Consider the following 12,895-nt stretch of genomic DNA (forward strand, 5'->3'; position numbering starts at 1 on the left):
CTAACGGCTCGCAAGACACACACACTGGAGTTCACACACACACACACACACACACAAGCTCACACCTCCGATACCATATGTTATCTAAAGCTTCAGCTCAAACGTGTTGACTATATACATGGTGCGCTGTAAGTTTAACTGCATATCAGCTGTTTGCAAACAGGTCTTTATGTAAAGGCTTTATGCAGCGTGAGGGGAGGGGGGGGGGGAGCTGCGAGTTAACTGATCAGGGCTTGTTTATACCAAAACAAACGCTCAGGCTAAGGCTGCATCTCACCATGCTGCTCGTAAAACAGGTTTACATGCGGCAGGAAGGTATTATCAGCCACGCACAATAAACTCTTGTTACTAAGTATAACATCGATGTCAGTTAAATCTTTCATCCCCCAACTAAGAATGGAGCCCATGTGTGAGGGGGGAGGCTGGAGCGACAGGGGAATGAATGTGTGTGTGTGTGTGTGTGTGTATCAGAGTGTCTGTCACCTGCCTATGCACCCCATGCCTGTATCGGTTTCTCTCTCTCTCTCTCGCTCTCTTACCCTGGATGGTCCTCTTGAAGAAGGCCTTGCAGGCTTCACAGGAGGCCACGCCGTAGTGGTAGCCTGAGGCCACGTCACCGCACACCAGGCACAGCCGCTTGGCCACCGAGCCCAGCATGAATTCGCACTTCACTTGGCCTTCTTCCTCTCCAAACCTGCTGCAGAGAGGTGGAGGGGAAGACACAGAGAGGGGAGGTGGAGTTAGGAAGTGGAAGGAGGAGGAATGCACAGCAAAAAAATAGCCATTTTAACAAGCCGTGCTGTCACAAATTCAGTGATTTTCTTAAAATGGGTAAAAAAAAAAGATCTGCCACTGGCATATTCCACTTGTTTCCAACACAGTTTCACTTTGATAAGGGATGATGAGACAAGGTAGAAGACGGCAGATCAGCCCAGTAGTGGCAAGAAAATGACACTTGACTCAACAAAGTCTGGAAACCATTTGATTACACTGCAAAACTCAAAATCTTACCAAGAATATTTGTCTTATTTCAAGTCAAAATGTCTTATTTCTAGTCAAAATATCTCATTACACTTAAAATAAGACATGACCACCTCAGAAGTAACTTGTTTTTAGACAATTTTTTCAATTTGCTTGTTCAATTTGCTTGTTTCATTGGCACCATTTGCCAGTGGAAAGTGAAAATCAGCTTGAAACAAGTGAAAATTGTCTAAAAACAAGTTATTTCTTAGGTGATCATGTCTTATTTTAAGTGTAATGAGACATTTTGACTTGAAATAAGAGAAATATTCTTGGTAAGATTTTGAGTTTTGCAGTGTAACATTAGAAACAAGTGGGATTCTCTCATCTCACTGGCAGATTTTTGACCGTGTTTGAAGAAAAACAAGGTTTGAACACAGAGACTAAAGGACTAAAAGAAGTGTGTGTGCCGTGGTTAACTCTTTGAAAACTGCTGAAGCACGAACATAAGGGACGATTTGGCGTTTGTATACATGCACACACACACACACACACACACACACACACACACACACACACACACACACACAGACCAACCTATTTGTCCCTCCATTGGTGGCCAGCCCCGCCGTGTGTCCATACAGGCCTGGCGAGTCCAGCCCATTGCTGTGGCTGTGGCCCTTGGTGAGGGGGCCGTAGCTGGAGTTTGTGTCCGAGGAGGAGCTTCCGGGGCTGGGCTGAGCCGGGCTGACGTCCCCCTGAGAGCTGGGGCTGGGGCTGGAGGGCTCGCGCTTTATAGAGGAGGGGCAGGCGGGGTCCAAGCCCCTCACTGACATCCTGCTCAAAAGTCTGGAGGACGGAGAGGAGAGAGGGACACAGGAGACAGAGGAAACGATTTATACACTTATTATGTGCGTTCACCATTATATAAAAAAAAAGATTTTCAAATTCAAGACACAAGGCGGGGATGCGAGCTAAGTCCTCTAGGTCGGCAGGATATTCTAATGAGTCACCTTGGGATTGTCATGAATATTAATGGCTGGTGGTGAGACTCGGGGTCAGCGTGGGCTGTGATCAGTTCTGCCGAGTCAGGTGTCACAAACTCAAATACACCAATCACGATTATACACCAAGCAGGTCCTGAAAATCCTAAAGATGCATTTTTGGACTGATATTTATTATTCTATGAGGTGAGCTAATTGCATGTCTGAAGAGAGGCATATGATAAAAACACCACAACACTTTGTCACTTCGCCTGCACCTACGGTTGTTTTTGGGTGTGCATGCTTTCCTGGACTTTTCTTAATATATTATCACACACACTGGTCATTTACTTCTAAACCACAAAACGAACTACACTTTTCCAGCTTCTCTTTCAAGCGGTTCTCTCTTTGGACACCTAGCGTCCCCGTTTCCCCTCACGTCCCCATATCCCCTCACCCGTGCGTCCATCCGTCTATCCCTTATCTAAACCAGCCGTTTGGGTTTTCCCACATATGCAAAGCTGAGGTTTCATTACGCTGCTTTGTTTTCAGAGGAGGAGATTGCTTAAGCAAACCTAGGGAAATAGCCAGAGCAGATATCCTCAGCACCTCATGGCCACACATCTGAAGGCACAAAAATCTGATTCACCGCTGTCCACCAGCGACCCGCCCCCCTCCCCTCTCTCTCTCTCTCTCTGTCTCCCTATTTTACTATTTTTCCTCTCTCTAGCTTCTTTGTGTCTCAGTAACTGATCATGGCAGACCACAACAGCTTACACCAAATAATATTTTATTTACATGCTGGGAGATGCCTTCACTTATAGAGATATTAAGAGGACAGCATTAACATTTTCTTTGCAACTTCACTCACTGCAATAAAATATTTCAATAATCACAAACAAATCACATGAAATACATATATTCTCAGTGTTAGCTTGTTTTGAGCATATTGTACATTATAGGAAGTTAATCTGTGCAACAACAACATTAATAAAGACAATAAATGCATATTTTTGAGAACAATGTGGTACATCTGCTCTCTCTGTATTAATAAACAATATGCCGAAGTTAGGATAAGGATAAATTGTTATGAAAATCTATTATTTCAATGATTCATTTGCACCTGGTATGCTTTGCAACTTGTGTGTGTTCATGTGTGTGTGTGTGTGTGTGTGTGTATCCTTCATCTATCATTGGACTAAGGTGAGGGTAGAGCAGAGAAAAGCATCTTGAACCAGCTGAGCTGTACAGTGAGCTAACAGGCATGTGAAAGAAATCCAATCTGCATCATGCATGCTAACACACACACACACACACACACACACACACACACACTCCCACGCCATGACAAAAGGCATTCTTACATGGATACAAAAATAAAAATCATTTGCAGGCACCCAATTGTCTACATGCGCCTCGGATGCGGACATGTGACCACGTTTAGGCTCCCTGCACACACACACACACACACACACTTAGAGCGTTCACAGTCACACGCAGGCACAGTCTCAAACATGTGTCATCATAAACACTCCAACACACACTCGCACATGCCCGCATTCCATTGTGTGTCGCCATGCCCGCCCAAAAAAGCCCCCGTTTGCTGTCTCTACCTCTCTCACACACACACACACACACTTCCGCATGCAACGAGAAACACATTCACAGTCTCACACACACACACACCATCCATCCATCCATCCATCAATCTCTGCCATCCTGATCTTGGTCAAGTAAGGTCTGAGTAGACATCTGTCTGCTTCCTGCCATGTAAATCAGCGCGCCCTCAGCCACAATTCATTTGGTAGGCAAAGACACTGGCTGCTTTTAACCACCCCCAGAGTAAACCATGGCCACGCGCTATTGACCCCTCTACAAACCCACAATAACACACACACACTCGCACACACACCCACAGGCATACAGCAAGAGAAAGCAAGGCAGATGCATACAAAAAGACAGCAAAGTCACTAAAAAGACACTGCAAAAAAAAAAAGAGTCATGTAGTCTAATACTCAATTTAAATCCTTGTTTTGCTTAAAACAAATAGTTGGATGAGATAATCCCACTGGTTCCCAACGCAGCTTCACTTGATGTAAGGATTTCTGTAATCTGAATGGAGAAAAAAAAGTGGGATTATCTCATCCTACTGGTACATTTTTTCCTCTTCTTTTAAGAAAAACGCAACTCGAAGGCTGATTAGGAGATGAAAATGGCTTGTTAATGTGGAGATTTTTTTTTTTTTTTTTTTTTGAGAGAGAGAGAGAGACAGAAAGGGAGATAGCAGAGATCCCCGTGATTAGATTAAAGCCACGCAAATGAGTCCATGCCTCTTGCCGTCTTGGGCCCCAAAAAAAACTTCCCCTCAACCGGCGAACACGCTCCGATCCTCTAAACCCCTCCCCACCCCCCTCCACCTCCCGCCCCTCCCGCCGCCAATCCACTTTGAAAACTATAAAAACTGTCCAGTGAGGAGAGTGGGGGGATTTTCAGTTTCCCTTTTAAAATGACTCACGGGGAGCCGCGTCGGGCCATCCATCACGGGCGTCCATATTGCTGTGTCAGTCTCTGACAGGTACGGAGTGAGATATACTTGTGCTCCCCCATTAGAATGCATCAGAGGAGCGAGCGTCGGGCCTTCGCTTTCCTAATGAAATGGCATTAGAGTGGAGCGATCAGATGTGATGCGATATTCACTCTGACAGATTACTAATCTATAACTCCACATAAAAGCCCATCAAAAGCAGCAGGAATAAATCAGGGATGATTGGAGGGACATTGTGAGTGAATGTGTGTGTGTGTGTGTGTGTGTGTGTGACTGCTCAAAGTTATCATGCGTTACTCTTTTGTGTGCCAGTATCCAAAACAACTCTAATTGCACCTTGGCAACGACAGCTAAAATGCAGCGTGAAACGACAGAGAGAGAGAGCGAGAGCGAGAGAGAGAGGAGGGAAGTAAAAGACAGACAGATAGAGGGAGTGTGAAAAAGCCGGGAGAGGAAAGAAGGAAAGGCAGAAAGAAAGAAAGAAAGGGGGCCGTTGTGTGGCTCATTAACCTGGGGTGTTGAAAGAAAGAAGTGGAGGCAACACTCACTTTCAAATGAGCGGAGTCATAATGCAGACAATGACCCACCGGATGAACAAGAGAGGGAGAGGGAGGGAGGGAAGAGACGCTCTGCAACAAAATCTCAAGTCTTAACCCGTCCTTTAGTCTCACGCTCGGCCCTAAAATCTTGTTGCTCTGCGAAAAATCTGCCACCGGGATGAGATAATCCCACTTGTGTCCGTCGCAAATCGAGCTCTTGCCAGACTTGTCTTGAATGAAGTGTCATTTTCGCGAAACCAGTCAGCTGATTTGCCTTATTCTGCCTTGTTTCAACACACACATATAAAAAAATGGAAGGAAGATGAAGGAATGAAGGAAAAGCAAGACTTCAGCACCGTTTATTGGTTGTTTTTCGGAGTGTAGAAAAAGCCGTGGGGAAAGAGGAGCTGGAGAAAAATGAGCGGAAGACAGAAGGGGGGAAGGCGGCGAGGAGAGCAAAACACGAGGAAAAAGCGCAGCCACAGGTCGAGGGGGGGAAAAAGGAAAATAAAATGCGAGACAGCTGAGAGTCCCATCACAAATGCGAGACTTATGAATTTCCGTTGACCAGAGCTCGCCTCGGAGCCCCCGGTGTGTAATAACCCCAACCCTGAGGACAAGTTATTTGGGTCAGTGGGGTCTCAGAAGTATTTCTTTTCTAATGAGCCAATGGGAGATGAGCAGGGATCAGTGGTACCCCCAGCCAGCCATAAGAGTCTTACTCAGGCTTGGGTCAAAGCCGCTAGCGGGGGGATGAGGAGTGTGTGGCACGGCCTGGAAACATAAATAGTGTGCCATGCAGGAGATCATCTGGCCTGTCGACGTCTTTTCTCCCATTTTTATAGTTTTATTTTATCTGGCCCCCCTGCGTCACCGACAATCAGCCGACCTGTACGTCTGCATGTCTGCCGCCTCGTCTTTCCACCGAGGCCTCACTCTCTCTGTCTATCTGTATTTAACCGTCTTTTCTCCTCCCCTATCTCGCCTCTCTTTATCTCCCCCTGCAACGGAAAGTTAATTTAGTTTCAATCCCAAAATGCTTGATGAGATGCTTAACGTTTTTCAGAGCCGGCGATTACGCCACAGCTGATAAAGGCGCCGCCGCCGCGATAATGAATGTGATTTTCTGTGATTACAGAAAAGAAAGAGGCAATCAAAACGTGTTTTTTTTTCGGGAGGATCTGAACGGTAATAAAAACAGCTGCTTTTCACATCTTTTTTTTTTTTTTTTTTTTTTTTCCCCCCCCGCATGCTTTCATAGTCTCCGGACATGTCATTGTTTCTGCCAGAGGATCTTTGATGACACAGGCTCAAATTGCCACCGTGTCGGGGCTGACTTGGTCCAAATTGGCTTTCGCACTCACCGCCGACAAACAAATGGTGAGCAAACGCAGCCAAAACTGCCATTCCTGCAAGTGTACGCTGACTTACACAAAAGCACAGAGCTCAACATTCACTGAAGTCACTTTTAATTCTAGATAAGGAGCTCTGAGTACAAGCACTAGCACAGCTTGTAAGCCAATGACCGGTAATTAGAAGTTAATATTTACCCGCTTCATTCAAAGAAAGACAAATGCAAATTATAAGGACGGCGTTAAATGTTGGTTTACATGTGCATTCCTTTAAAGGGAACAATAGGCTTGTAAATTGTCATGAGTGAATGAACAAATTTAGGGTCTCTCATTCCTTGTCATGAAAGTTACTGTTTTACTTTCCAAAGTCTAGAAGAATCTCCTTCTCCTTTGGTAGGAACTTTTCTCCTTTTCCTAACTCCTTTCCCCCCATTCTCTCACTTGCATCCCGATCTCAAGCTTCACTCCTTTTACATGCAGAACTGGTTTAAATAAGCTCAATTCTCTGAATCCAATCAAGCCGTGGTGCAGTGTCAGTTATGCATGTAGCACAAATCCAAAAACACCTGCTTTAACCAATATAAACACACACACACACACAAATAGAAATGAGACACCCGGAGGAAAACGCCACTGCAGTCGAGTCATGAAGGAGCTGTGTACCTGGCCACACTTTTTCACTTCCTTTCGCCGGAGAGAGAACTGTGTGACACTTGTCCGTCCAGAGAGCGCGCACTTCTCGCTTGGCACACTTTTAGTTTCCAGGGAGGAGAAAGTGGTGGTACTTACTCTGTGTCAGAGTGGTAGGTGAAACACTCGGGGAGGTAGAGCTCGACTAAATCCATGTGCTCTCTGCCACCATGCTCCGCGGAGGAGAACAGCCTTGTGTCCCGAGGATAAAGCCCTGCTCACCTCTCTGTTTTGTGTCTGGGACTGCCTCTGTTTCTGCGCCTGCCTCCCTCTCCTCTCCTCTCTGCCTTATTTTGCCTCTGTCTGCCTTCTTTTTTCTTTTTTCTTTTTCTTTTTTTTATGAATCGTCTGTCTCACTTTTTGCTTCCACTGTTTTGTCACTTTCCTCTTTATGCAGTCTCCTCACTTTGTCTCCATCTATTGCCCTCTCCCCTGTTGTATGGCTCGCTCGGTCCCGCTCATTGTTTCTCTGTCTCTCTGCCTGTCACTCACACTTCTTACCAACAGCCCCGAGCAACTGTCTGCCTTTGAAGTCCTGAGTGTTGTGACTAGCTGGCTCGGTGACAAGGGTGTCCAAGCCAAGCCAAGCCAGCCCTCATGAATATCCAGCCAGACAATTTGAATGGCCTTCCCCCAGAAAGCAATGCTGATACTTAACTGGCTCCCCTCTGAGCCAATGAGAGCCTGCCTCTGACTGGTGCAGGTGGCTATGGTAAGGCAGGGGAGAGGATGCTGGGTATTTTACAGGTTCTAGTCGTCAGAAAACACTTTGTGTGGAACAATGGAGAGCAGACTCTCAATTATATAAATATCTCAGTGAGGAAAAAGCTCGCCTAATTAATTTAAGGACAATGTGGCTCCAACTATAACCATTTTGACAGGACAGTTTATACATATTTACTGTGTGTGTGGGTCTTGTGTGTGTTTCTTCATGTGAGCAACTTCTAAATATATTGTAGGTCCACTGCAAAAGCACAGAAATCCACTCAAACATGCATCTTTAATTTTATGAGGTCAAATAGCACCTTAATAAAAAGTGATATAAACAATGTTTATTATAAAAGCAAGCAAATTTTCACAATGCTTGCCATAGTTATCACAGTTTTTAATTTTACAGTGTTGATATGTTTTTGAGGGTAAAAAAGGATAAAAACACCAAAAGTAACTGGGTTCCAAAAAGTAACTGGGTTTTTGCATCTTCAGTGCCAGAGGTGGCATGAGTCATGTATAATATAAAAATAAATGAAATTACATATAGTGAGTAAATACTGCCATAAATGTCCTCAGGTCTTCCAAAATATAAATCAACATCCCTGCTCACACACACATATGGACGCATTTATGTACAACACACAAAAACACACATTTTCTTGAACTGTGAATCACATTTGCATTTAACTGTGGAAAAGATGCTGTATCAAACAACCCACTTACCAGAATTAAATGTTTCCTGTTTAAGTCAAATGTCAACGTTTCTGAACCAAAAACACGCTGCCTTTAGAGTTAGTGCTAATGAGGTGGAGCCTGCATCAACGTCACGTGACTGTTAACGTTTGCACATGCGTAAATGCTAGCCAACGTTAGCGCATTCGTTTCTTTAGCCACTTTTGTTTGATTCATTAGCTTCATTAGCCACCAGAATACTTGGTTAAGGTTAGGAAATGGCCGTGGTTAAGGGTTGGACAAAAATCATAGTTAAGTGTAGAAAAATGTTCATCATCATGGTTACGGTTAAGCAAAAATTTGGTCGTTGTGGTTAAGGTGAGGAAAAGGTCATGGTTTAGGTTAGGAAAATGTTCAGAGTCATGGTTAAGGTTAGGAAAATGTGCATCGTCATGGTTAAAGTTAGGAAAATGCACATTATTATGGTTAAGGTTATGAAAATGTGCATCGTCATGGTTAAGGTTAGGGAAATGTTCAGTGTCATGGTTAAGGTTAGGAAAATGTGCGTCATCATGGTTAAGGTTAGGAAAATGTGCATTGTCATGGTTAAGGTTAGGAAAATGTTCAGTGTCATGGTTAAGGTTAGGAAAATTTGTGTTGTCATGGATAAGATGAGGGAAATGTTCAGTGTCATGGTTAAAGTTAGGAAAATGTGCGTCATCGTGGTTAAGGTTAGGAAAAGGTGCATCGTCATGGTTAAGGTGAGGGAAATGTGCATCATCATGGTTAAGGTTAGGGAAATGTTCGGTGTCATGGTTAAGGTTAGGGAAATGTTCAGTGTCATGGTTAAGGTTAGGGAAATGTGCATCATCATGGTTAAGGTTAGGGAAATGTTCGGTGTCATGGTTAAGGTTAGGGAAATGTTCAGTGTCATGGTTAAGGTTAGGGAAATGTGCATCATCATGGTTAAGGTTAGGGAAATGTTCGGTGTCATGGTTAAGGTTAGGGAAATGTTCAGTGTCATGGTTAAAGTTAGGAAAATGTGCGTCATCATGGTTAAGGTTAGGGAAATGTGCATCGTCATGGTTAAGTTTAGGGAAATGTTCGGTGTCATGGTTAAGGTTAGGTTAGGGAAATGTTCAGTGTCATGGTTAAGGTTAGGAAAATGTGCATCGTCATGGTTAAGGTTAGGGAAATGTGCAGTGCCACGGTTAAGATGCCAACATTTTTATGAGCATTTTATGTTTGCTGACTGATCTGAAATAAAGTTTGGTTTGATTTTGACTTTTATCTGTTAATTAGCAATTTGCCTTGATGTGAGGCTTTCAACTTTAAGTGATAAACACACACACACACACACACACACACACACAAAGACAAAGACAAACAGATGCACATCCATACCAAATGAGAAAGGAAATGAGTAGTACTTGGCACACAAATGGTAACAGGTGTAACAAGATATGGTCGACAGAGCCAACACCAGTATGATAATGTCCCGTCATTAAACCAAAAGAACAGGATGCAAGATTCTAGTTCTCTCAGCTATTCTGCTTTTCATTGTTTGTATTCCCCGGCAAACTCTTTAAAAAAAAAAACATTCACATTTGCAGATTTCATAGATTCAGTGTTTTCAAAGTATAGATCTGTGGATATATTTCTTATGAGTGGTTTGAAATGGGTAGACCCGGTTGCTTTACATCTTCAACATGAACTGCTGCTTGGATAAAGTCATGTTTGTTAAACACGCTCTTAAATTAACTCGACCGGGGCTGTGTAAACACAAGATGTCGGTATGAAACAACAGGAATGAATAAGAGCAAATTAATGAGTGATATTAGAGTCTTACTAATTACAAGTTTCCTCTCATTTCTCCTGTGAGATTGAGGCTGAGCGGCCCAAACTTAGATGAGTTTTATGTAATCACTGATCACATCCTAATCCATTTAAGAGACTGATACCTGGGCGATCAGTCTGTCTGTGTCACCAAAAGCACTCACTGGCACCTTGCACGTGGCATGCATACACACTGGCACACACACACGCGTGCACACACACACACACACACAGCAATACTCACTCATGTGCATACAGGCTCTTACAGATGTTCAAACACCCTCGAAATTTCATTCTTTGAGTGGCTATTAAAACGTCTAACCTCTGCTGGATTTTTTTTTTACTGGGTATTGTCCTCTTATCAATGAAAACACGTTTTCAACAATTAATCATAAATAATAATTACAAATAACATCCTTTTTTAATTTAAAAAGTTTTAGCCCTGTCTGTTTTGTTTGGGCTAGGGTTTGCTCATGATTTTGCATCATTTTTTAGTTCAGCTTTCCCATTTATATTGTAGCTGGGAGTATAAACACGTTTAAGCTCCACATTGTTAGAATTCTGTCTGTCTTCATGTTGTATGTTGCACAATATCAACAAATTCACATTTTCCTGTTAAACGTTCTCAGATGGCTCACAAATGCACCGTGTATTTTCACATACTGTGTTGAGATAGATGAATATTTTCTTTCCAAATGTCTGCCTTCTATCAGTGTAAATCCGCCTCCCTGCTTCCTGAAGTTCCATAGAGATGTAATGAAGGGCGAACACCAGATTTTCTGCCATGAAGAATTAAATCAACCCTGGAAGGAAACTGTTGTTTGCCATGCCTGAGAAAGAGATGGAGGAGGAATAACATATGTTATTTCTTCTTCAGCTTATTGTATCATATGCAATACTGCGCAGCTTTTTTGCCAAGGAGATGATTTTTTTTGTGGAACAATCCCCAGGTAAATGCAGTTTGCAATAACTTTGCAGCATCAAAAATGTGCCAAAATGAAGGGAAGCTTGTCTCAGTTTGCGCTCTTGCTCTTTCTTCCCTCCCTCTCTCTCTCTCTCTTTCTGTGCCTCTTTCTTTAGTCGACATCATGTTCTGTTCATGCTCCGAGCCGACCGCAGCAAAACCAAACTCCGCAGGAATGAAATCACCTGCACTAATCTGTTGCTCAGATAAAGGCCAGACAGCAGACTGCATGGAGTGGGCCTTATCTCATTATGCACCACATGAAACACCGTGCCCACAGGAACACACGCCACATTAGAGCGCGCACGGCTCACACTCATTCACATACATATGCATGCGCAAACATATCCATGCAAGCCGCACGCACACACATCAAATAAACGAGAGAATGTACATTAAACAATCTGCCACTGCCAGATAAAATCAGAGAGATTTCGCTTGTAAGATAACATATAGTTTTATGCCTCTCCCATAAAAATACTGAAAGTCAGGGTGTCTGCAGCAAGAGCTATTATCATATCAAATCTCCTAAAGTTAATATATCACATAAAATTATCTACTGTGGGAAATTATCTTCAATAAACCATTTAGGAAACCAAATGTTGACATTATAGCAAAGTGGGAGCTTATCTTGCTTTCAGTTTGGCAGCGGCCGTCAATGGATCCTTTATTCACTGCAGCCAAAGTTGTGCTGTTTTGCTCATATTCATACAGTGGCTAGTTCACCCACCAGCCCCTGAGTGAAATTAAAACAAAGATTAATGATTTTATCGGTGGGGCTGATACCTGAGAGAGGTTGATATTTTCCTTGGCACCAGCAGACGCACCACAACAATGGTGAAACGCACTTGAGACAAGCCAGAGTGGCGTCTGGTCAGCCACTTGAAGGCGAGAGCACTCCGGACTTAGTTTATTTTCTCTGATAATTTACTTATTGTCGCAGAACGTTGTACAAATCATTTTCTTTTCACTTCACGGTGGCTCTTTTGATCTAACGCTGAAAGGAGAGGTTCAGAAACAATAAGCGTTGCAGACACAATAACTGTCAAATGATACATTCACTATGCAAAGAATGGACAGTCTTCACTTGCTAATAGTAATATATAAAATTAAATTCATCCAAAAAGCACTTGAAGAGGTCACTTGCAAAAACATTTCTATAAAACATATTTTCCAGGTAATGCTAATCAAAAAAAAAAAAAAAAAAAAAAAAAAAAAAGGCTTTTGCACCAAAATTTTGGATTTGGATTCAGAAATTATGACACATTAAGTATTATATAAAGCAGTCATTTCTTTTTTTTCTGCTTTTGCAACTTTTGAAGCACTATTTAAAAAGCAAAGTTTCCAAACATTCATCACAAAGCAATGCTCTGTAATGTTGCCAGAAGTTGGTAAAATGTTGCCAAAATGTTGCTTTCTGATAAATAAAATCTATTAGCAAATGAGCAGTGTGTGTGTGTGTGTGTGTGTGTGTGTGTTTGGGGGTGGGGGGGGGTTCCAGGTACTCAGACCTGATGGCAGCTCCTGTTGAGTGTCTTTCTTCATTCTGTGTCACAGCAGCTTAAAGTTTATTTGAAAATGCTCAAATAGACGGGGGGGGGGGGGGGGGGGGGGGGGGGACGCAGCAAAACTGAATGAAGTGG

The 12,895-nt window shown here is 43.0% G+C and overlaps 1 protein-coding gene across 3 annotated transcripts in view; it reads right to left on the bottom strand.

Annotated features, from left to right (window-relative positions):
- The window catches only part of LOC115355961 (estrogen-related receptor gamma-like), a 32,534-nt gene that overhangs the window by 16,064 nt on the left and 3,575 nt on the right, over nt 1-12,895 (bottom strand). Inside the window, exons 1-3 of one of the 3 annotated variants that reach the window (XM_030046901.1) lie at nt 7,169-7,667; nt 1,558-1,809; nt 540-694 (exon numbers count right to left, since the gene is read on the bottom strand). In XM_030046901.1, coding sequence (XP_029902761.1) covers nt 540-694; nt 1,558-1,809; nt 7,169-7,224 — 463 coding nt within the window. In that variant the 5' untranslated portion in view covers nt 7,225-7,667. Of the gene's footprint in view, nt 1-539; nt 698-1,557; nt 1,810-7,168; nt 7,668-12,895 lie in introns of those variants that run through there. The other 2 variants (XM_030046900.1, XM_030046902.1) reach the window with 2 other exon arrangements.

Source organism: Myripristis murdjan, chromosome 24 (assembly GCF_902150065.1).
Source record: "Myripristis murdjan chromosome 24, fMyrMur1.1, whole genome shotgun sequence".
Classification (NCBI taxonomy): Eukaryota; Metazoa; Chordata; class Actinopteri; order Holocentriformes; family Holocentridae; genus Myripristis; species Myripristis murdjan.